At 37.9% G+C, this 25100-nt stretch overlaps 1 protein-coding gene across 1 annotated transcript in view; it reads left to right on the top strand.

The window, feature by feature from the left end:
- Positions 1–3366: 3366 nt before the first annotated feature.
- The window catches only part of LOC140241057 (ral guanine nucleotide dissociation stimulator-like 1), a 74880-nt gene continuing 53146 nt past the window's right edge, over positions 3367–25100 (top strand). The window contains exon 1 of the mRNA XM_072320828.1: positions 3367–3514. Coding sequence (XP_072176929.1) covers positions 3488–3514 — 27 coding nt within the window. The 5' untranslated portion in view covers positions 3367–3487. The remainder of the gene's footprint in view (positions 3515–25100) is intronic.

Raw genomic sequence — 25100 nt, 5'->3', positions numbered from 1 at the left:
AGTGCCATACATGCTGTATGTGCCCTCCCATTATCTACACACATACATCATAGATTTTTATGAGTGAGATTTTCATGACTCTGCATCTCGGCACGCACGCATGTGCGTGAGCGAGGGGAGGGTGTGGGAGGGGGGTGTCCGCCCTCCTATGGTTGGGAGCTTTTCAATTTTTAGTGCAAGCTGGTGCATACTTAAGTGACTATTTTTTACTTATTTTGAAAGATAAAAGGGAAATATGCCTTCAATTGCAACTCTTACTTTGATTCTTTAAGCTATGCCCCAGTGCATGAGAAAAATGGGTGTCATGCGTGAGATCGTGAGACAGACCATAAATGCTTGAGTCTCACTCACAATGCGTGAGACTTGGTAGCTCTGATACATACATGTACATGCAACAGACATACAGCACAAATAAGTGGCAACTCACTATAAAGAGATATGACGTAACAAAATATCTGATACAACAAACTAATTTCTGTGGTCCCACTATATTTATTTCCTTTGTTTTGTATTGTTTATTGACTAACCAAGCAAATAACGTGGTGAAGGTGATGGGACAAACTATCACTTCCGAGGCGATCTGGATCTAGCTATCTTTCTGAAGCGCAGCTGAGGAAAGATAGCGTACACATTCAGATCGCCGAGGAAGTGATAGTTTGTCTCATTGCCTGAAACTAAAAGTTGATTATTAATTGCTTTATATTCCACATCTAGGGTCCTATATTCCCATTTCATTCCACATCTGAAACAGTTTTAGCTGTCTTAGGGTATATTCGGGGCTTAGGCTACGTAATTTACTTTATGACGTGTGCGCGTAAATGACAAAACAACAAATTTGCTCCACGCCCCTCACATGGCACTGAAATAAAAGTGCGTTGCACTGTGGTCTATCACTTGACCCAGGTCAAATGATAGACCACAGTACAACGCACTTCATTTCGCGTGTACTCAAAATTGTAAGTTACATCATGCGTTAGGACTGTGTGGACTAAGAGATCAGCGAAACAAAATGACTATCATCATAGAGTGTAACAAACTTTTCTTCTCAGGTGATGTGATGGGCAAAACTACACTTTATCATGTGAACAGCTCTTGACCAATCCTATAGAGCAAGATTCTTAGTACGTGGAATATAAAACAAGATATCTGATATAAAGAACAAGTTGTCTTGGTCCCAAGGATCTCGCTATACTGAGTTTCCACTGTACAACCTTTTTGCTTATTTTTCATGGATCTGTCATCAATCGTCCCTCTGAGATAGCTCTGTTTTTGCCTTCCACCATGCTGTTTTCTGTGTTCAATTAGTGCTAAAGATGGTATGCAGGGGCGGATCCAGGAATTCCATAAAGGGGAGGCGCCTTTGCAAAATTAAAGAGGGGGGCGCATGGTATCCTTATGAAACTTGGCATGTGTATGTATGAGTGAGCTAAGTCGTGCCTATCAACTTTTGGGTGCACATGCTCAAGGTCAAAGGTCAAAAGGTCAAGGTCAAATGCTCAAAATATCACTATTTCCCCGTATCTATGCAATGCCTGAAGGTATTTTCTTAAAACTTAGTGTATATATGAACTACCAAATGAAGATTCACCAGAGAGAGATTTGGGTCATGAGGTCAAAGGTCAAATGAAAATGTTAAAATTTTACTTTTTTCTCCATATCTCACAAATATTTCAAGGTATCTTTATCAAACTTAGTACATATGCATGTACTAACTGGCAGTGATCATCTAGGGAATTTAGGGGTCATGGGTCAAAGGTCAAGGTCAGCTCATCAAAATATCACTATTTCCCTCTTATCTATGCAATGCCTGCAGGATTTTTCTTGAAACTTTAGTGTATGCATGTATTACCCTATAGAGATTCTCTTGGAAGTTTCTTGCCAAAAGGTCAAGTGAAAGTGCTAAATGTCATCACACATTGTCAAGACATTGTACTATAGACTAAACCTATGAGAACCATGCATTATGGCGGCGGCATACCAGTAGCCATAGCGATATTTCTAGTTTCTTTTTATATCTTTTGTTTTAACCAAAAATAATAGAGGGGGTGCACACCCAGTGCACCCCCTCTGGATCCGCCACTGGTATGTCATATCATATTTTTCTGCAGAAAAATTGCCTGTCCACAAAAGTTTGGCATCACAAGTGGCTTCATTTGAAGAAAATGTGGCACTAGTATGGCATCATAGGTCTACTCTATGATCAGCTCATGATGGATATATGAGGGATAGAGAGAAAGTGGGGGGTGGAGGGGGGGGGTCGAGGGAGTCAATTGGCCCAATTATGTCTTGTTACTGATATGGTCAAGCTCCCCCTAATGCACAAATCTGGAACCCTTGGAAACTTCTGGGGTTCAGTGGTTTGGAAGTTGTTTGTTTTGTTTTTTTTTTTCAGATTGATTGATCATATTTTGGTATTTTATATTATCTTATAAAATACTTGGACTTCATTTGAAGTGAAAATGATGTAACACGACATTTGCTCCTGCAGCAGTTGCTCCGTGGTCTTATTTTCTCCAAAGGCCTAGGATTAGGGGTAGGGTTGCCATATGTTATGAATATTAGGATTAGGAATAGGGTTGTGGGTAGAATTTGTGTTTGACTTTAATAGTGTGCAGATATTTCAGGGGAACAATTTGACACAGGAGCAAAATGTCATGGAACGGAAAATGATTTTGTGTGTGTGTGTGGGGGGGGGGGGGCTACACCATATGTGTTCCATGCCTCATTGTGTCAGATAACATGATGCGTATAATTTCATGCGTTCGCTTGAAAGTTTGTGTTTTGTGACTTTTTTTAATCCATGTTTGTATAGGGCCTGCCAACATGCATATACTCTGCTGCTTCACGATAAACCATTTAAAATACATAGCAGAGAAAAAGATCACACATTTGGGGGGCATTTCATGAAGCATTTTGTCCGACAAAGTTGTCAGACAAATTTTCTCTCAGCCAATCAGATGCGAGGGTTTCAGTAGCTTAATTGTAACAGTTTGTCAGAAAAATATCCGACCAAAACGCTGAACCATGAAATGCCCCCTAGTTTTGTAAATGGGCGTGTCACAAGCCTCTGCTGCCATCTCGTGTTGTACTTGATACATCTCATACGTTCACAAACTCGCGATAGAGCGTGTACGCTCTTTGATATAAACAACGCACGAGCACTGTAGAAAGTTTTCTCACAACTCTAGCTGCTGCATGCATGCACTGAGATGAGATGAGCAAAGCACTGACTGCGACTGACTGAGCGCGCGCTGACAAAGGGGAACGAGAACGCGAGTAGAAACGGACCAGTGCCACGCGAGTTACAGTCCGCTCTGTTTACGTTGTTCATTGAAGAAGCCGGATGAATGAATTTAGAAATGCCCACTGTCCATACCTAGGAATCAGCTCTGTGTGGACATCGTGTGATTTTGTGGAGATACTTTCTGCGGAATAACTTATTTCCATGATAATGCTGTCGGAGGTGGGATAGAATTCAACTTTGTACATGGAGAGCAAAGGGAAGGGAGTGAAGGTAGGATGAAGTAGCCTACTAAGTAACTGTTCAATTGTAATAGACAGTGCTAGATTATTGTTTTGTTTTCTTTTTCGCCCCGGCTATATATAATTTATATAGTATAGATTTCTAGTGGTTGTTGCATTGTTTAGGTATCATGTTGGCCAGACGAACAAACTGCAGTTTGTTTTTTATTGGCTCGCACAAGTAACCACTTTGCAGCAGCTGCATTTGACATTCAACGCTCGATGTCAAATTGATCAAAATGCTATTTGTAGCCTAGCCAAAACTAGGTTGTTTCATTCTAGACTCTAACCACGTTAGAGTAGAGTAGATAGCTTGGAGAGTTGTAAAAGAACATTTTATAAGCATTATCAAAGTCAATCATTCCAACATCAAGTTTACTTCTTGTAGCTGTTACAAAAACACCCCCAAAAAACAAAAAACAAAAAACAAACAAAAACGCCGAGTGACATTCTGTTATTTCTGTTTTGTTCTCTGCTTTACATGTTTTCTTTTTCTCTTTCTTTCATCACTTTTCATGCTTAATGAATGAATGAAAGAATGACAATAGGGAAGTAAGCAGAGAAGTGCAAAGAAACCTCCTTGTGTGCAGATTAGGTCTTTATCATAAAAGCATTTTTCCCCTTTTCCTTCTCCACACTGTATGACACATGAATAGCATAGATCCGTCATTGGTTTATATTGGATCTATTGTAAAATTGTCCTGTGGAGAGTGCTGTGTTTGTATAGCTATTCTCAAAAGATGGAACTGTTTGGTTGGATCCCATTTACAGTAGGTTTCTCTCACGTTTGGACATCGACAAGACAGTAAAATGACACTGGGGATGAGGAAAGGTTTCCTTTCAGATGGCAATCCAATCAGAGCCAGAACCTGGTAGCTGTGGTTTGTGATAGTCTCCACTCCATACAACTCTGCTTGACAGAGATGTCCTTGGAATAGGTGTTCTTACATGGTGTACACTGTGTGTGTGTTGTGTGTACATGTGTGTGTCTATGTACTTCTTAGGCACTGATTCTGACTGAACATGTTTATAATATAAATGACATCTTGGTGGAAGATGAAACAATCTAGATTATTTGCTAACATGCACATGGATAAATTGCTAACATGTACACGTATAATTGCTGTTTCAAAGGACTTTTTACCACAAATGTCAAAGATTGTCTGATAATCGTTTTAATGATTTATGGTTGCTTAAAAAAATAGGATTTTTTTTCATTTCTTTAAAGATTTTGTCAGTAGGCCTACTATATTATTGGTACCACTCTGCAGTTAAATATACTGCACCTTCATGGAGAATACATTTTAATACAGATATCAGAATGCTTCATGCTTGTTTCAAAAATATGATGTCCATTATGAACATAATAGGTGATCTCACCATTTTACTTGTTTTTACACCTAGCATTATAACTATGTAGAAGATAATTTGTACTTACAACTGTAGTTTAATTGGTGATTGAAAGCCATGTCTCCTGGAGTTGAGTCTAAAGTCTTGTTACTATTCTGTAGATGGTTGTTATGTCGAATCAAACGACTACATAATGTATAGTTCATTGTGATTTAACCAAGTTACAGGCAACTGTGTAGCCGACTGAATTTAATTTCACATATGCTGAATGAATAGCAATGGAACAGACAACAGACACTACCATTGTGCCCCGCCTTCAGCTTGTGCTCTCATATTGTACAAAGATCCATTTTCATGAATTGTTCAGAGTCCCCCCCCCCCCCCCAATTCCTTTCACATGTATTGGGGTGGGAGAAACAAAAAATGAGATGAAAACATGCTTGGATTGCATTTCCACTTTGCACTTAAAAAGACCCCCCAAAAAACAGCACAACACAGTTTTCTACACCCATTTTAAAGGCAGCAGTCACAGCTTGGATGTATCAAATTCCCCTATAAATTTGTGTTTATTTCTTTGAACTGTTCTACAGTAAACTCTTAGATAATAACATCTTATTTATGAATACTACATTACAATTATTATATTTATAGCAAAATCATTGTAACAGTGAATGTCTTTACAGTATCTGCTCCATGACTTGATACTGCAGGCTACTGTAAGTTCATCTCAGTCCTTAACATACAATTCACTGTTTGGTGCAATTTTTGTAATTTAGCAGAGAAGAGTAACAAACTGTGTATCGATTGTGTACATCTTCCAGACAGAGAAGAAATGTGTTTTAAAGGAAAAGCACTGAATCAACTGGGCATTTATGCCCTGCCTAATTTAGGACATACAAACTGGTATATTTGTAAATTTGTATACTTCTTTTCTACCTCTTTACTTCCAAACATTGTGACAAAGATAAAAGTTCTGTCGGATGGTCCTATGTCAGTCAGTACACCCAGTGTCAAATGTTGTTTATCATCCAGTGATGTAAAGGTGAGGACTTTGTCTGCTTGGAATGTCTCTGACAGTGATCTCTCCAGTCCCTTTTTCCTGGTAGAGATAAGCTGGATGGATCTGTAATTTCCTGACATAATACGTAGCTATATAAAGCAATGTCTAAATACTGTTTGTTTTGACATACAAGATATAAGAGTCTTTTCCATGCTTGTTTGATGTCCAAGATAGATATAGGATATATTTCAGAAAACTATCATTTGTGACTATCATGTGAGATACAGTTAAAGAGATAGTCAAGTCATACTGAAGAAGATTAACATATTTTGGGAGTTAATACTTACAAGTATGGTAGTAAAGCTCATGAAAAATATGAAATTATAAAGAAAAGAATTGTCAAAGACATGTACATTTGTACTTCATTAAAGCAGTGTAATTGAAGGCAGTGTAATTGTTAGTTTGACAGAAGATTGCTCACCAGGTGTTTTTCATCAAGGTCAATAAAAACTGGAACAGCATAGTCCTTCTGTGCCATTGTATGCTACAATGTACAGTATAAATTCATGCATGACTTCCCACATACAGGGCTTGATGAACCGGGATTCCAACAAACTAATCTTCATCAATAGAAAGCTTTCTCATCAAAAATGCCTAAAATCTACAAACTTGTGCTTAGTATTTCCTTTCCTTGCAGTTTTGTTTTGTTAGCTTCTTCTTTAGACCAAGTTACTCTCAAGATACATGGATTTCTCATTTCAGCAGTAATCATGCAAAGAATGGCATTTGATGTAGATCTGTATGGTATTTCTGTTCAACAAGTAGGAATCTTTTGGGTATCGGTCTGCAAGTGCTCTCTTCTGTACACACACGCACAAATCAAATACATTGTACAGGTAAGGCAAAGATACGAAATATTGATGTCAGAGATCTTGACATATGTACAGTTTACTTGTTTGTCTTGGGGAAGTTGAGCCTGAAGGCAAAGAGATATGTATTTTTAAATAAGACAAAGAGATAAGACAAGAGATGGCAGACAAAACAGTATTAAGTCATTGTTAACACCACGTCCAGATATACAGATTTTAAAAGCTCTTGAATATGTGGTATCTCTTGCTGGGCTGTAAATCTGATGAATATGTAAAAAAGTTGTAACTGAATGTGTTGTTGTTGTTGTTGTAGAAGGGATGGTACAGTATTGGTAGAGATGAAAATTGGGCTTTAACTTTTTACGAGATACCAAGAAAACACTTATGAAATAGTACAGAGCATACCATTTTATGAGGAATTCAAATTTTATTTGATGAAGATTGGATTTGGAATAGCTGAAACATCCAAAAACAAAGTAAAACAAAAAGATCGTAAAACAAAAAAGTGTTGGTAAAAGTAAAACAAAAAAGTGTTGGTCCCACACTTTATTAGGATCACTCTGTTTTGGATATCTCAGCCATTTCAAAATCAATTTTCATCAAATAAATGTTGAAATCCTCATAGAATTACATGCTCTTTCATATTTCATTTATAAGAGGTTTCTCACTATCTCGCCAAAAAATGATAAAAACCTGAAGTTAGGTCTCAACAGAAACTATCTGTGGTTTGGTTGTTGTTGTTCTTTGTTTTTTTAATCTCCTCATAACTGAGACTGTGAGATTGTCAGAGATGAATTCTGTGGAGAAGTTATTGTATCCCTTGTATGAGCTTTGTCTGATCAGCAACTTATCCCAAAAGCACATTCCTAATATTAATGTACAATAAAGTGCTCAGAGTATAGTTGTATATCAGCAGACACTGTAATGTAACTTGTTTGTAGTCTTTTTGGAGCAAGAAATACCCAAAGTTTAAGCATTGTGATGGTCTGTGTGCATTTGGGTCTTATCATCAAAGGAGGAAATACACATTGCAGTTTCTAAATACCAGTGTCCAGATCTCAGGCATTGTTCCAGCATGGACCGTTGTAGGTCCATGGTTCCAGTAAAAGTAATTCTCTGCTGATCGAAGCTTTTAGCTGACCAAATGAGTTCATAGACTTCGTGTTTGGAGGCTTGTGAAAGTAAATCCAAATTCTCTGCTTCCCTGTTTACTACAGTGTGCTTCTGAAAAAAAAAAGAAAAAAAAAAAAGCCTGCATGACAAAGCAGTATCTCTTCCCACCTCCCTGATCTGAAGTAGACTTCTGGTGGTATTGTGTGTGTGTTTATGTGTGTGTGTGTGTGTGTGTGTGTGTGTGTATGTGTGTGTCTGTCTGTGTCTGTGTCTGAACAAGGTTTTACAGCTACACTGTAGTTTACAACATTTTATACACAATGCTTCAGAGCAAAATACCTGTGATTGAATTTGAATCTAACTTGCCTGCTCTTTTCAGGTAACAAATTACTTTTTAAAAGTCACCATTTTACCAAGCCATTCAAGCCATTCTTGCAAGAACAATATTTTTTTTTTTTTCAAAGCTGCAAGCAACAAAAGTGCCAATGGGGTTCCTAGTCCTGTGCCTTTTCAAGACTTTACATTTGATTATAAAGATTGTTAGATCTGTAGGATATCATCTTGGTGAAAATATCCAAAAAGCTACATGTTTGTGCTGTTCTTTCTAATCTTTCTTTTCTCTTCTTTCTTCTGTAGCTATTCACTTTTCCATCAACTAATAACTTCTTAAAGAATGGAGATTTCTTTTTTCAGGCTATTAACACGGCAAGGAAAGCAATATTACACTATCCAAAGCTAGATCTGGGGCATTACTGAAGATTCCACGTGATATTGACTAACTAAACTGGAGATTTGCATTAATCTTTGTTTTATTGTTAGAAAGATATTAATGTCTAACGTACAAATGAACATAACGTGCAGTAGGAATGCAAGTATCAGAATTAGTATTAGTAGTGATAGCAATGGCAATACGGTATTGTTTCCTCTTTACTTTGCTTTTAAAGGGATGGTACAGTATTGGTGGAAATGAGAATTGGGCTTTTAACTTTTTGTGAGATACCAAGAAAACTGATATAGTACAGAGCATACCATTTTAAAAGGAATTCAAAGTTTATTTGATGCAAATCGGGTTTGGAATGACGGAAACATCCAAAAACAAGGTAAAACAAAGCGATCGTAATAAAGTGTGGGTCCCACACTTTATTAGAATGGCTCTTTTTTGGATATCTCGGCCATTTCAAAACAAATTTTCATCAAATAAACGTTGAGTTCCTCATACAATTACATGCTCTTTCATATTTCATAAGAGGTTTCTCATTGGCTCACCAAACAATGTTAGAAAACTGAAATTAGGTCTCAACCATAACTATACGATCCTATTCAAGGGAAAAAATCTTGACTGTCAATTAATGATCTCATTTTAGGACTTCAAGGTTGATTTGGGTTGTTAAAAAGACCAAGAATTGTTAATTGCTACTGACAAAGCAGCTGTTGCCTCATACTTCCGGTGACCAGCTACGTAGAACCACCCACGACTGCTTTAATCATCATGCGTGATGCTTGGCATCACAACAAAATTTGCATTGCAGCCTGCAATTCACATGTTCTCTCAATAGCTGTATATCAACAGAATGTAGACAGTGTTGAAGTAAAAGATAAAGGAAGGATGAAAGTACATTTGTTTGTTCAAATTGGATTGACTGGGTACCATGTGTACTGTAGGTTAGAAACTACATGTATTCCTCAAGCAGCAGACAGATGCAATACATGTATGTTCTTTCCCAAAGCTTTGCATTTCACAGTCAACTGTTATTGACTTGAAGTACACAATTGTAGACAAACTACTTGGAATCATGTTTCTTCACACAATAAAACACTTGCAGACCATGATGTAAATCAGTGCTGTCTGGTATGAAGAGAATATTGTTTGAATATATTGTGTAGAATGCACAGTCATTACTTCAGTTCAGATCATAGAAGTATCGTAATGCATAGAGTGCCAAAAGGAAACAGCTGATTACATACACGTGTACGTGTAGTGTAAAGTGTGCTGTGTGTGATGCACAGACAATGCAATAAGCCAAGAAGTCAGATTACAAGGAAGCAGTTTGTCAAAGATGCCTCCTGTTGATGATACATGTACATATAGCTCTTTAATATGGATGTGGATAACATACAATGTACACCGTATATATCGATACATACTGTGCATGGGTTTATCCAAGGTGGGTACATGTTGTCATCAAATCTTCACAGAGCCTGCCAAGAGAAAACACTTCCTGTGGGCTGCAATTGTTCTTCCTTTCCCTTCATAATTCTCTACCTCTTTAAGAATCCTCCGCCCCCCTTCATAATCTCTACCCACCCCCCCCCCCCCCCCCCCCCCCCCCCCCCCCCGAGCATGGCTGCACTGAAGGTGTTTCCTCCTGATTACTCAGTTCCCTCTTCACCCACTAGCTTACCTGAATCCTGGAAATTCTGTAAGACATTTTTCACTTTTATTCTTCATTTCCTGCTTACACATTCATTGTTTTCTGTTGATTTATACAAAATAAACATCCATCTTGTCAAGAACTTGTCATCAATCTCACTCACTACAAGTTGTTGACTTCATTGAGTGCCCTTCTTACTTCGTAGCACATCAAATGTACTCCCACAGTACATTGTAATCGTTGTATGTATCAGACGTGCACAAGTTTTGAGGTACAACCTTGTATTTCAACATGGCAAAACTTGAATTACTGGTTTCACTGTATTATGGGTATTGCATAGCAAAATAAATGGTAAATAATATTTACCTCATGCTTGGATGTAATTTTTAAAGGAATACCATATGTCAGCTTGCACACATATGCATGTTCAGCATCTTTTGGTGTTTTGCATATTGTAATTGAAGAGTGATATGTTAGTCTCTTTAAAGCAAATTGATATATTGTTTGATTTTTTGAGGATGATGATAAACTTGTGATTGCCTGTGTGAAATTTGAATGAAGAAGTAAAGGTACTGTAATTTATATATCCCAATCTGAAAATTTGTAACATTGCAAAGAATGCAAAAGCTATAGGCTGCGTTTATCTAAAAATTTTCTGAGGCAGAATCACAATCCTAAATGCGTTTTAGGCATTTTCAGGGGTTAGATAAATGCAACCATGTTTTCAAACGCGTTTAGAAACGCCATTTTGAAGCGCCTTTCGAAGGGCGTTTTGAAACAAGTTTGAGACCACGATCACCGTTCTGTGAGTAGATACTTAAAATTTCCCGGGTCAAACAGCGCAAAGCAGCTGCGCAGTGACACCACTCGAATCGCGATTGTATGATGGTTAGATAAACGCGGCACCCCAAGAATCGCGTTTCAAATCACGTTTGCAAACACCGTTTCAAACGCGTTTGGAAAACGTGATTCTCTCTCTCAAGTTACAGTAGATAAACACAGCCTTAGATCCAGGGGAAAGTTGAGGCTTGAACTGCATTATTGTGGACTTCTTTGTCTATATATTCAGCATAATTTATGCACCAGATAAGATGCATTTGTATACCCGGTATACCCCAGACATCATAACATCTGTTGGTGAAGAATGAGAGGAGCATTGTACAGAAAGCAACATACTGTACATTGTATAGAATGCCTGCATATACACTGAGGTAATTGCTAATAACATGACTTTGGGAAAAACATTTACATTGTTTAAATATTTTTTGGTGACATATGATTATACATTTATGTACAAGTAGAATATATATTCTACTTGACCTTGTATTGTGTAGAATGTATATTCTACTGGATATATGTGTAGAATATATATTCTACTGGAAAACAGAAATCAAACATTAACATTGCATGGTCAAAAATCTGAGAGAAAATTATGAAAGGGTAGTAGCGGTATATATCACTCTGGTACAAGGTCAAGGAAACACTTTTAAACAGGAATTTATAATACAATGTACATTGTATAGGATGTGACAAGCATCCTATACAATGTACATTGTATAGGATGTGACAAGCATCGGCTCAAAGAAATACTTTGTCTCTTCTGTTCCCGAAGCCAATAATCATTATCGGATAAGACTCTTAATGCATTATCATGATGAATACATCTGTCAGAAATAAACAGTCTGCCAGTGAAAAAAAAAAGAAGATTTTAGATAATAATCACTTCATTTTATTTTTCCTAATCACAGTATAGTTTGGTAAATGCAAATTTGGTTGAAAAGAAGGCTTGGTCTGAAAAGTTGGGGTATTAAACAATTTGACATGTGTGTTGTGTGTTGTATGAACAAGTCAAGACAACATCATAATGACACAAGTGAAAGTATGCCAGAGAATGTAAAGCCTGATGAAGTTTAATTGGGCTGGCTACATGCACCTCACATCTTCAACAATAGGCTGTCAGCAGTTTGGTTACTGTTTTGTTTTGTTTGTGTGTGTTTTTTAAACCGAATTGCTCTTGCCTCTTCTTCCCTGTTTGATTACATCAAGTCCATTTAATGTGGCATTTGTTTTCTAAACAGAGACAAGCGAGCCAGTTACTTTCCTTGATGAAGCAGAGTGATAAAATTCCCATCAGATTCTTGCTTACTTTGTGTCTTGTGATGACGAGGATGTCGCTCATTACAGTCAGAAAGCCAGGGAAGAGTTGTCTTGTTCCAGCCCTTATGTTCACAACAAATACAAGAACCTGCACATGCAGCTGATGAAAACATTCGATTCACATCATGTTTGCCCAACAATTGTGTAACTGTAGGCAAAGAGGTGTCGTGATACATGATGTGTGTGTGGTTACACCCTTTTCTCATATCCTTGTCAGATTGAGAAAGCTGAAAGAAAAACACTTTTGATGGGACTTTACCTTGCATTCTGACTGAGCAATGGTTGTAGTGTTTTGATGGAACTGAAAAAAAAAAATGCATGAAGTATACAACAAGAGAATAGATTCCCTTGTATGCTCAGAGCAGAATGTGTTAGAAGTGCATCCCGTTATCTATCAAATGTCAAATGTCTATCAAATCAAGTGTTGCCTGTTTGAGGCATATACAGGGTGGCCCAAAAAGAACTGAACGCCTAAGATCTTTAATTTCAGCAATATCGTTGCAAATATGTCATCATGTTTCATACTATTAGAAAGGCCATTCTTTTTCAATAGAATGACACAAAGCTCTTTAATTTCAGGTAATGCGTTACGATTTTAGGCCTATTTTTGTCAACCCTTGCAATTTTCAAAATGTGATCATTTTGCACTCTCAGAGATACAGAAACCAGTGAGAATTCGGCTTACTGTAGAACCAGTAGCGTTCGCAATGTGCGAAATGTGGGGCGGACAGTGTTATTGTTGTCAGGTCGTCTCATTCACAATGGTAACGGACAATGACAGCCACATTCCACACATTGTGAACGTTACTGCTTCTATGGCAAGCCGAATTCTCGCTGATTTCGGTGTCTCTGAGAGTGCAAAATGATCACATTTTGAAAATTGCAAGGGTTGACAAAAATGGTCCTAAAACCATGATGCATGAATCAAAATTAAAGAACTTGGTGTCATTCGTTTGGAAAAAGAATGGCCTTTCCAATAGTATACAAAATAATGACACATTAGGAACAATATTGCTAAAATTAAAAATCTTAGGTGTTCCGTTCTTTTTGGGCCACCCTGTATAGAAGTAGCATAGGTTGAAGCAGCATCATTTTGCCACAGATCAAGTTCATATGGATGGTGACAATTGGCAATTATCACTGACCACAGAGCATAAAGCCAGTGAAGCTGTATGTAATGGCATTATTGGTTTTTTTTTAAGCAGATGCACGCTCCTCTGACTCACAAAGTGAGAGACAGTGTAAGGTCTTTTTCTCATTTCATGCCACTTTGCCTTTCCATACCCAAGCAAAAACAAGCAAACATGCTATATTGCACTTCCAAAGTATCTCTGAAGATAGGCACAGATTTACAGAACTTTTGTAACATGCTGATAGTACTTCAGATTCTGTTTCTATGTTATATTTACAAACAATTCTGCTTCACCAGAGCATCACATGGGATAATGGTATAAAACATTACAATTGCAATACAAACACAAAGACCATACTGTTTCCAGGAGATAAGGGCTTTTTACACTTGTAAATTTTTGCTTAGTCCTGTACCAACGGTGGGGCTAAGGGGGGGGGGGGGGGCCTTAGCCCCACCGTTGGTACGGGACTATCCTTAGCCCACTTTCTGTTTACACTCGTTTTTGCCAAAGTGGGCTAGCCCCACCGATAGTCCGGTATTATCTGGCCCTGCAAAATAGCAGGGTTAGCACCGCAATTGCGGTGCTAGCACAGCAATTGCGGTGCCAAGCAAGTGAGTGTAAACAGAACGAAAAAATAATCCGGGGCTAAGCGACGGAGACGAAGTCTGACCCCCACTGACCAATCAGAAACGAGGTAATCTATTGCTGCCGGTGCGTGCGTGTACGTGTACAGTGCACAGCGTAATCATGAATATTCATGTGGTTTGGAAAGTCCGGGGCTAAGAAAAACAAGTGTAAAAAGGTCAGTTTTCTCCTTAGCCCCGGACAAGAGATAGTACCGGACTAATTGGCCAGTGTAAAAAGCTGAAAAAATTGGTCTAACGATTGGACTAACGATAGTCCTGGGTCAGAGAAAGTCCGGGGTTAAGAAACACAAGTGTAAAAAGGGCTATAGAGAACATCAGTTCTGTTTTCCCTTCCTGAGAGTAACTACTCTTTGTGAGCAGTTTTGAACCTTCAAAAAATCTTGTTTGTTGTCAAACCATTTCAAACTGTGTTTTATACTAGAATTACAAGGTGTTCAAACAGAGAAATGAAAGAAAAAATAAATAAGATTGAATGTGATTTCACTTTTTTAGCATAATGAAGAACCACTTGACTAACTGCTTTCAGAAAGCAGGGGGAGTAATTACTACCCTTAACATATACGTCAGTATCAAGTTGATGGAGTGTGAAATTTTCATAAAAAATTAATTTTTGTAGAATTCCCTGTATATTTCTTATTGTCCACACATGACGTCATGAACTCTACATGTAGTAGTCTCCTCATCCAGTGGCTCCAACACCAAAACTTTATGAATTCACAACTTTTGCATCGATTGTTTTGATTTTCCTCAAGCTGTCACTGATGTGTTCTACTAATGTTGCTGCTTTCACTCAATCCAGATTTCTCTTTTGGGTTTTAGTTTCCTTTAAATATCTTTAGTGATTGTTGCCATTTGTTTGGGGTGGGTTTTCTCCCTTGGGGGAGGAGGGTTGTTGCTATTGTGATATCAGATACCTGCAGTGTGTGTTTTGCTCTCTTTCCTCATAGGAGGGTAGAGTTTGGAGGAGTTTCTCGAACAGTGAAGAATCACTTTCATGCCTGTATGTTTCAAAGGTCATGTTCAGCAGGAGGCTCTTAATACAATACTTTCCCTTGAAGTCGACTGTCAACACAAAATCTGGGCCAAAGTCTCCCATGCATGCTGAGAGAGTGGGTATGGACTGGATCCTCGCTCAATGCACTTAGGGCTTGCTGGTTTCACTTGACTGTCTTTGAACCATTTGTCTTGTTTCCAGGAGGTAGAGTCATTTCAGATCTTATTGAGGGAGAGTGCTTCGATATTCAGCCTTGATACGATAACCAGGACTGGTCGCCTGAGTGTCTCAGGCTTAGGCCTTTTCACATTGCCAATGAAGTCTCCTCATCATTGTGATGAAAGTTGCCAAGCCACTCTACCAAAACCACCAGAAAATTCATGAAAAAAAAGGGTTACTGAAAAGAAGATCTCTTAAATTAGCATTTACAGGTTTAAATACTGGCCAGGCTATTGATACATCATAATCCTAGACCCCGTTTACAGTGCGAGGCTTGGCCGCGGCTCGGCCGCGGCCCAGCCCACCTTCATTTCAGTGTAAACGCGCAAAAGGCCAAATGCGAGGCCAAAATTGGCCTCGCATTTGGCCTCGCTCTGGAAGTGGTCTCGGCCGCGGCCCGAGCCGCGGCCGAGCCCGGCCTTTTCTCAGTGTAAACGCAAACTGGGCCAAATGCGCGGCCAATTTTAGTCTGGCTTCCAAGCCCTCTGCCTGTATCTGTCGCTATTCAGGATGTTAACCCCCTCAACGTCGAAAACTAGTATAGTTTAAGGTGGTTTTGTCCTGCAAAGGATTTTTTCCTTCGGCAAAGGCCTTTGCCCGAACGGCGACTTTTTCGCCACGGAATTCAGTTGGCAAAGGGTCTGAAAACCAGACAATACCAAATTGCGTTTGTTTTCAAGCAGAGCGCCACTACCACAAAATATTGAAAGGTTCGAATCAAAAGCGCGGCCGAGCCCTGCAGTGTAAACGGACAAAATTGCGGGGCTCGGCCTCGCAATTGAGGCTGGGCTCGGCCGCGGCTCGGCCCAGCCCCGCACTGTAAACGGGGTCAGAGTTGCAGTACTGTATAAGCTATTGTTGTTGTTGTTGTTTTTTTTTTGAGGGTTTAATTTTCTCCCATTTCATGAATCACAGTTGGATCGCAAATTTAACAGCACGCGAAAAAATGTTGCCGTGCTCTAGGGTAATAGTGCATTTAAGATAGTGTCATTGTTAATTCTCGAAAACAACATCTCATCAAAAATGTCTGTGACCCCCTCATTTGCAAAAATAACAGCTTAGTAGCAGACTTAGCAGACTGTGAAATAAACTTGATGTTAACTTTTCCTACGGTGTAAAAAAAAAAGCATGCAACAACTTTTCCTATAATTTGCATAAATAGGCCTAGATAGGGTTTGCTTGTATTGTTTACACTGAATTGCTCATTTCTTAATCACATTGAAAATGCATTTGCAACCACTTACATGTTGCAATAAAAAGAAGAAAAGATGATATGGCTCCAAGCAGAGTACTTAAAAATCACCAAACTGAGCATGCTTTCACACACAGTGTGCCAGCTAAATTATGAATGAGTTTTCCAGGCAATGAAGATGACCTGAATTCTTTATTTTCAATGCAGATTGCAAGAGTTAGCAATTTTTAAATTTTTTATTCTATCTATTTTTCATACCAGTATTTTCTACACTAGTTTTTTAGTTTTCTCAGTGTTAATGATGAAAATAGCAATAATGATAATAATGATAATAATACGGAAAAAATATACATGTATATGCTACTTGTGACCAATTTTCCTTACAGTTTAGGACCAAATTGGTAGCTACAGTTTGTATATGAGTTCTATTTTGTGGTCTGTCATTTTGTTTCATTTTCATTTTCATTTTATTTTCTTGTTTTTACTTATGAGGGGAAACATTAAAAAATTGTTCTTCCTCGAGATGTGATCAAAATTCCTTTCCCTCTGAGCCTGAGGCTGAAGGAGGATATTGATCTTAATTATCAGTCCAGAGAAGTAGTACTAGTAGGGCCTATGCAGGTGGGATTAGCAGCATATCTCTGCATGCAATTTACTTTTGTGTTGAGAATTAAGACTGTACTCCAAAACAATAATTGTTGATAACATAATGTAAAAGTAGAGAAGATGTAGGACCTATGCACTTTTGGCTTGAGGACTTGAAAAGCAAAGTTAGTATGCATGTCATGGTTTGTCTCTTCAATGAAACCTGAGCTGGTCTTTGTAGAGAAGAGATCTATATTTTCCTCAGAAGTCAGGGGGTGATTTAGGAGAAAAGTGATCAGGTCATGGGTAGAATTTGAGGAAAGGTACCCACCTGTGGCAGTCACAAACAGACTTGTAGTCTTACCGTCACAGACCCTAGCAGTGTCTTGTGTGTATGTCTTCTGACATATAAGAAACTGTTCCACAATGAACTCTGTGGATGTTCACTAATACAAAATGGAATACCAGTAAAATAATATGTGACATTTTCAGCTTCAATTGGTTTGTTGTTAATATCTCAAGACTGTATGCACAAAAATCATTTTTGCTTGTAGTCATACAACAAGACCATGGACAGGATGACATACATGTATGACACAGCCATAATATGGTTTATAAAATGATGTCTCATGGGCATTTTCTTTCAACTGATGTTCAAAGAGTTTAGGCCTTCTTGTTTTGCAATTTTGGAAAAGATTCTCTTTTAAAAAATTCTCTACCTGTAGGCAGCCAAGAATACATTTTGACTGAGTACAAAAATTGTGCCACACTGCCTCTTGATAACTGGTCAAGATGATAGTTAGAACTTAAGGGGACTGTACAGTACTGGTTGAGGTGGGGATTCATGTTTTGAACATTCTTAAGTGAGATAATGAGAACCTCTTATGAAATATGAAAGACATGTAATTTTAAGAAGGATTCAATGTTTATTTGATGAAAATTGGTTTTCAAATGGCTGAGATATCCAAAAAAGTGATAATGATAAAAGGCGACAGGTCACGCCTTTTATTAGGATCTCTGTGTTCACCTTGTTTTTTGATATCTCAGCCATTTCAAAACCGATTTTCATCAAATAAACTTTTGATACCCCTGAGAATTGCATACTCTTTGACATTTCATAGAGTGGTTTCTAAATATCTCGCAAAACGTTAAAAGCTAAATCCTCACCTCAACCAGAACTTTACGCACCCTTCAATATGCAGTTTATCACATTGTTTTCAAAACTTCTCATTATATGTAATTTATCTGCTGTGCATTCAGCCCATCTTTTCATGTAAAGAACGAATATGAAATTTGGCCTGTCAATTGACCCTCTTGTATTGACAAGGATTAATAATGATTAATAAATACAAATGTCTGGTGCAAATGCCACAGAGGAAATACTGAACAAAATATGTAATAGAAAAATGCAAGATAGGCTAATAGGCTTTCTAGATAATCTGTACCAAAGGTTCGATGAAATAAATTGTTGGTATAGGAGGAAATAGGCTTTTATCATGTATGATTGACATTGAATGTGAAGGCAAACATAATGACTCTTGCAGCATGTAATGCTTTGTGTAAGGTTTAACACGATGGCTCAGAGAAGCAAATTGGAAAATGGCCAATTCGTGTTTTTGAAGACTCATTTTTCCCTTTTTTTCTAATACTTATACTCCCAGGGCAAGACATTTGCCTGAGTGCCAGCTTTTTAACTTTTCACTGTTAACAAGACTCAGAGTTATTGTTTTGTAGATGACAGTACATCGCTTCATGCCATGCTAAACATGTGGTGTAGTCACAAATCTCATCCACCAAATCTTATCTTAACCATGAAATTATCTGCAGTTCAGATTTATGCAAAGATATACAGTTTTTCCAGTGTACTGAGCACTTACACAAATGAAAACAATTCTTTTCCTCGGGAGGCAATTAACAACAACTCAAAAACAGATTGTTGCATTTTCTTGTAAACCATTCACAAATGATTCCTCAGGTATGACTACTGTGGAATGTATTCAGGCTATTGAAGTAAACTGGCTGTACATGTATATAGGGGCCACATCAGGTTACTTGTAAAATTTGTCATTCTTGCTTTAACAAAGACTAGTTAACAAAGCAAAAATCAAAGTGTCAACAGGTATCAAAACAATGACATGTCATCGTTATTTTTCCAAGCAAATTGAATCAAACAGATTCGCACTTGCCTTGCCTTGCTGGTTATTACTCTTCCATCTCATAGCAGTACTTTTGCTCAAATCAAAAGTAGTCACATCACAGTGACATTCAGATGCAACCAGGTTGGGGGGGGGGGGGATTGTTTAATAAACAATCCAAGTTTGTCTCATATGGTATGCTGTCTGTGTCTTGATGGTGTTCTTATAACTTCTAATGAAAATGGACATTTTGGAGACTTTCTCATGCAGCTATTAATATGCAAAATAGAATAATTGGCAAAGGAATCTTTCTGCAAATTTGACTAGCAATTTGGAGTGTGTTCTGAAAGGCTGATAAAACAAGGCAACCAGTGGCATATTTAGTATCATGATTAGTTTTTAGTCAATCATATATGTAAATGTTAATACTGACTTGAATTCTTTGTGAAAAACACCCCCACATAGGCCAATACATCGAAGATTTTGGAGTGATCCCTGAGGTCACTCTTTAAGGAGTGAAAATGAACATTATCACTCAAAATGCACTCAAATTTCACTCTGAATTCACTCTTTTTTTGTATTCACTCCTTCAAGAGTGAATATTTTCACTCTATTTTCTTTAAGAATAGTTGTTATACAAACATGCAAATCATGTTTCTCATATAATAGTACTTGTTGAAATCATGTCACATATAAAATGAACATTATATGCCTCAATGCATGGGAGTTGTCTCACCCGCACAGAAGAAATCAATTGTATCTATGATATATGAATTGTGTAGTAATACTTCCTTTGTGTATAACTTTATCCAATAACTCACCAAGTGGATTCATTTCAGGAATCAGTACATGGATATGATAAAATAACTGTGCATCAGTGATAATAAATTTTCACTTTGTTCCAAGAGTTTTTCCAGTGTAAGAGCAGTAAAATACATGAAAACTAACAAAGTACATTGCACATCAAAGGGTATCTTTCATTTGAAATCCCTCTAAGTTTAGTTGTCTCTTTAGGTCAACTTAATTTAGGACTCTTTGTTTCATATTATTGAGTGTTCATCTTTATCTTATGCATCAGAATAGAATATAGTGGGATCATGAAGTAAAAACAACATCAGCCTTTGAGGGAGGCTAACTACTCTGATGGAGTTAGGGGTCAAAATCAGAGGTGTACAATTTCTGGGCAATTTTTTTTAGCGGGCTCAGAAAAGTGCGCACAGCAGGTTAGAGTAGTTATCAAGTAAAGGAGGAGTGGTTTCATGGGAAAAGCAGAGGCATGATGTAAACAAGGCTGTTTCTGAGGTGTTGGTAGCAAGGAAGAGAACTATTGCTTCCCAACCTGCTCCACCACATTCACTTGAATCTAACTTAAGAGGAGGACAGACCATCGATATTTGGATAAGGCAGTGAACGAAGCCTATGGTCATCTTTAAATGGGAAGATTTCTTATAATGGGGAGAGGAAAATCAGTGCGTGCTAGTGAAATGACCATGACTCCATGTTGCAGGGATACAGTTCACGTAAGTTTGCCATGTGAAGAAGTGGAATGTTTTGTTTGTGGAATACCAGAAAGCCATTTACTGTGGACAAAATCAATGAAGTTTGCTGCATTTTGACTCTCATTAAACACTTTGGTGCTGATGTCTTTCAGAAAGAAATCATGGTGATGTATTCTTGAGTGATACAGTGCATTCACCATGTTTTCACTTTTTTCTTTGATGGCCCATTTGGACCACTGAATTCTTTGACTTTAACCCATTGAGGACGGACTGATTTTGCTACAACACGCATTTCCCATAGACGCCTGCCCAAGTATACTCGCGACTCGTCCTCAACGGGTTAACATTTTAGGGGCTCAAAGGAGAAATGTAGTGCCCGAAATGAAATGAAAACTAAATATTCAATTTGAATTTTTGCTGCCTGATCTGGCCACCAAAATATAACCTTTTGACAGTTTAGTGGCCTAACATCAAATTTGCATAGAGTGGTCCTGCTTGTCGGGCCACTGCCACTGTCGAACCCTGGGCCATGTTTTATTAAAAGATAAAATTGATTGTAAATTCCTTTATCGCACTGGCTGTCATAGATTTATGATAGAAATCAACTATATAATCAATTAAAACTCTTAATAAAACAGGGCCCTGGTTGTACATGATTCGGTCTTTTAAAGAAGAGCATCAGAGGCGAAGGGTTGGCACATAGAACCATGTGTATAATTTTTAGACATTACTAGAAATATTCAGGTTGTTGCTTTCCTTTTTGCCAGTCATATGAAGGGACAGGAGATGGAATCATGTTCATGTGACTTTAAGAAATGAAAGCCACTGATTATCATAACAGTTGATTTGCTATTGTACTAGTCTTAGTTGCATAGTGATAACAATTTCACCAGTCCACCTGTCTCTCTGTGCAACAATAGAGTTATTGTCACAGAAATTGTTATAACACAACAGACTGCTTTGAGTGAAATATGTTTTAGTTTTGAAAACTATTCCTCACATTGGAGGTGTCTGCTAATTATGAGGGAGAAACTAACCCCCCAAACAGGGTGTATACTTTTTGTGAATACTTTTTTCATAACACATAAAAATTGGGACATATTACAACAGATAAGATACATATAAATCATAAGAAAGTACCAGTAGTGATAAAGTCAAGATTCAACAACTGGTTTCCCAGAGAGCTGTGAATGTTTCTGCTCTAACTAGTGTCATTACTGTGTTAAATGGTATTAGTTTTAATGACAATATGTTACAATAGGCCCGTTCACACACAAGGGAAAAAGTGCGATTTAAAAATCGATTTTCTTATCGCGATCAAAATTTCGAAATTTTTTCCAGTGTGGACAGAAAAATCTCACTAATTACCGTGATCCTTATCGCGATCCAACTCGCACTATTAGTGCGATTTTTCAGAATAATCGCGATTATTTTGCCAAGCGTCGTGTGTGTGAGCGCGATCGAGATTCGGAAATCGGTATTTTTAATCCCATCGTTCGTAGCGCGTGCGAAACTCTATTGGGACTGCGGGCGGGGTCAGTCTTCGGTCATGCAAGTTTCGCGCATGCGCAGTTTGGCCACTGATCGTTCTTTCCTTGCTGCGAAGTGCGATTTTTCCCTGTGTATGAACGGTCGAAAAAAAAATTGAAATTTGGATCGCGATTGAAATTTCGATTTTCGTTGTTTGTGAACGGGCCTAATGTAGTAATAGCAGTGAATTAAGATGCTGATGACATACATCTGTACCACGTTTTGAACTTTTTTTTTATGGCATATGTACATGCACAAGATGATGGGAACAGTGCAAATTGCTTTAGCAGTGGCATAGTATATCTACATAAGTATTTTGATTATGTTTTACATAGTTTGCTCTTCTGTACTCAAAAGCAATGTTATAGTGAAGTATTGTAATCTTAATACTTGACTAGTCCAGTAGCAGTAGTGGGAGCAGAAGAATTGTGGGATAGTATCAACATGATCATTGTCTTTGTGTAGTGCATGCAGTGCCTTTTACAAGTCAGCTTTTGAAACCACCACAAAATAGGACTACCTGTGTGTGATTATAGAGAAGTGTAATAGAATACTATGGATAGACAATCAGGAACTGACTTCTTCCGGCCACAAGTACGGGTGAGTTTTCAAGCAACATTCAGGGAGCTTTGAGGAGTTGATATTAAAATGAAAAGCTGTTTTTGATTATGGGGTTAGAAATGCGTCGCTGAAACACCGGGAAAAAAATGCGATGGCAAAAGCGTTTGAGCTAGAAACACGTTTCTGTAGAGTTGATATTATATGCAAAGTCATTTTTAAACATGTTTATACATTGTAACTCGGTTTTGCCCATGCCAGCCACTGCCAACTACACATCTCGTCCCTCAGGTCAAACAGCGCAATGGAGCTGCGCTGTGACAGGGCCTCCTAATCGTGTCACTACAGAGTGGATGAATGCTTTATTTCAAATTACACCTACATAATAGTGAGTGAGGAAAGAGAAGGAGAGATCATAGACTGAGAGTCTGACAGTCAGTGAGGAATAAAGAGATACTGACTTAAAGGACAAGTTCACCTTCATAAACATAAGGATTGTGAGAATGCAGCAATATTAGTAGAACACATCAGTGAAAGTTTGAGGAAAATTGGACAATCGATGCAAAAGTTATGAATTTTTAACATTTTTGTGTTGGAACCGCTGGATGAGGAGACTACTAAGGCTCGTGATGTCATATGAGTACAACAGTATAAAGAAAATGTAAAGAAAATTCAACATATTTTCACTTTTTTCGCATAATAAAAGAGCACTTGACTTGCCTCTTTCTACAGGCAATGGGAATAATATTACCCATAACATATGTCAGTAACGAGTCAAGGGAATGTGTACTTTTTTCAAAAGATGAAATTTTGCGAAATTCTCTTTATATTTTCCTTATATTGTTGTACGCATGTGACATCATACACTGCAGTAGTCTTCTCATCCAGCGGTGACTGCACAAAAACTTCAAAAATTCATAACTTTTGAACGGAATGTCCGATTTTCCTCAAACTTTCACTGATGTGTTTCACTAATATTGCTGCATTCTCTCAATCCTTATGTATATGAAGGTGGACTTGTCCTTTAAAACTGAACATTGCAACAGCAGCTGCTGCATGAGCAAAGTCATCACAGCATATGTAGAGAAGGGAACTAAAAGTCTATGTGCCTGCTGTTGTTTCTTCTCTACTTTATAACATGTGGTAATCTGTATCGAAACATGATCTTTCAACTAGCTTGAATCCTAAAGAGTAGTTAAGCATTTTATTAATGGAGAGTGTAGGTAGGATTTTGTTTGGTGTGAAGCTCTTTGCTTGGTATGATTGTATACATGTACATATTGTACAGTCTGTATTCAAACTGGATAGATGTGACTCTGGCCTGAATTCACGAAGGTGGTACAAATGAAACCATGGTTTAAACCATGGACAAAAACCATGGAGCACTAAGTGTCGCATGGAACATTTCATTATGAAATTGGTAATTTCATCGACAAAATGACCATTTCGTTAACGAAATTATCATTTCATGGACGAAATGTTCATTTTGTTTCAAAATGTATTCGTTACAAAGTAATCATTTCATCGACGAAATGACTGATTTCGTAACGAAATATTCCATACGACACTTGGCGCTCCATGGTTTTTGTCCATGGTTTAAACCATGGTTTCATTTGTACCACCTTCGTGAATTCGGGCCATTGTGAGACTCAAAGGAAGGAAGGGTTGCATAAAATGTCTGATATAAAGACTAGTTGTGACACCCATCTCTCTCTCTCTCTCTCTCTCTCTCTTTATTTGATCTCTTCCTTCCTTCATTCCTTCCTTATCCAGAAGGATGGACAAGTAGTCTACATTATCATACCACATTACTCCTTCTGATCTGAAAGATCAAGACCAATCCTTTGAATCATGTCCTGTTCTTACATTTACGTCTGTCTCTAGTGCGTCAAGGCCAAACAGTGTATAAAGCGAATATTTGTAGAAAGAGAGTTGATTGGCAGCACCGTGTCCTCAAGATGACTTTGTGGGATGAAAGGGGATAGGTGAGTTGAAATTTGAGGAGAAGGGAATAATATATATATATATTTTTTAATAGCATAGTGTGATTCCAAGTAGAACTTATGTAGTGAAGACAATGGAAAGGGAAGAGAGAGGATAGATCAGTAAAAAGTTGAGAAATAGTGAGTTCCCAGCAGTTATAAGTTCATTTACACGCACCTAAAATTAATGTTTTTTTTTAATCAATTTTTGCAGTGTGATGCAAAAACTGTGAATTCTGGTGT

The sequence above is a fragment of the Diadema setosum genome, chromosome 17, assembly GCF_964275005.1.
Source record: "Diadema setosum chromosome 17, eeDiaSeto1, whole genome shotgun sequence".
Classification (NCBI taxonomy): Eukaryota; Metazoa; Echinodermata; class Echinoidea; order Diadematoida; family Diadematidae; genus Diadema; species Diadema setosum.
The sequence above is the reverse complement of the archived record's forward strand: the minus strand, read 5'-3'. Positions and strand labels throughout refer to the sequence as shown.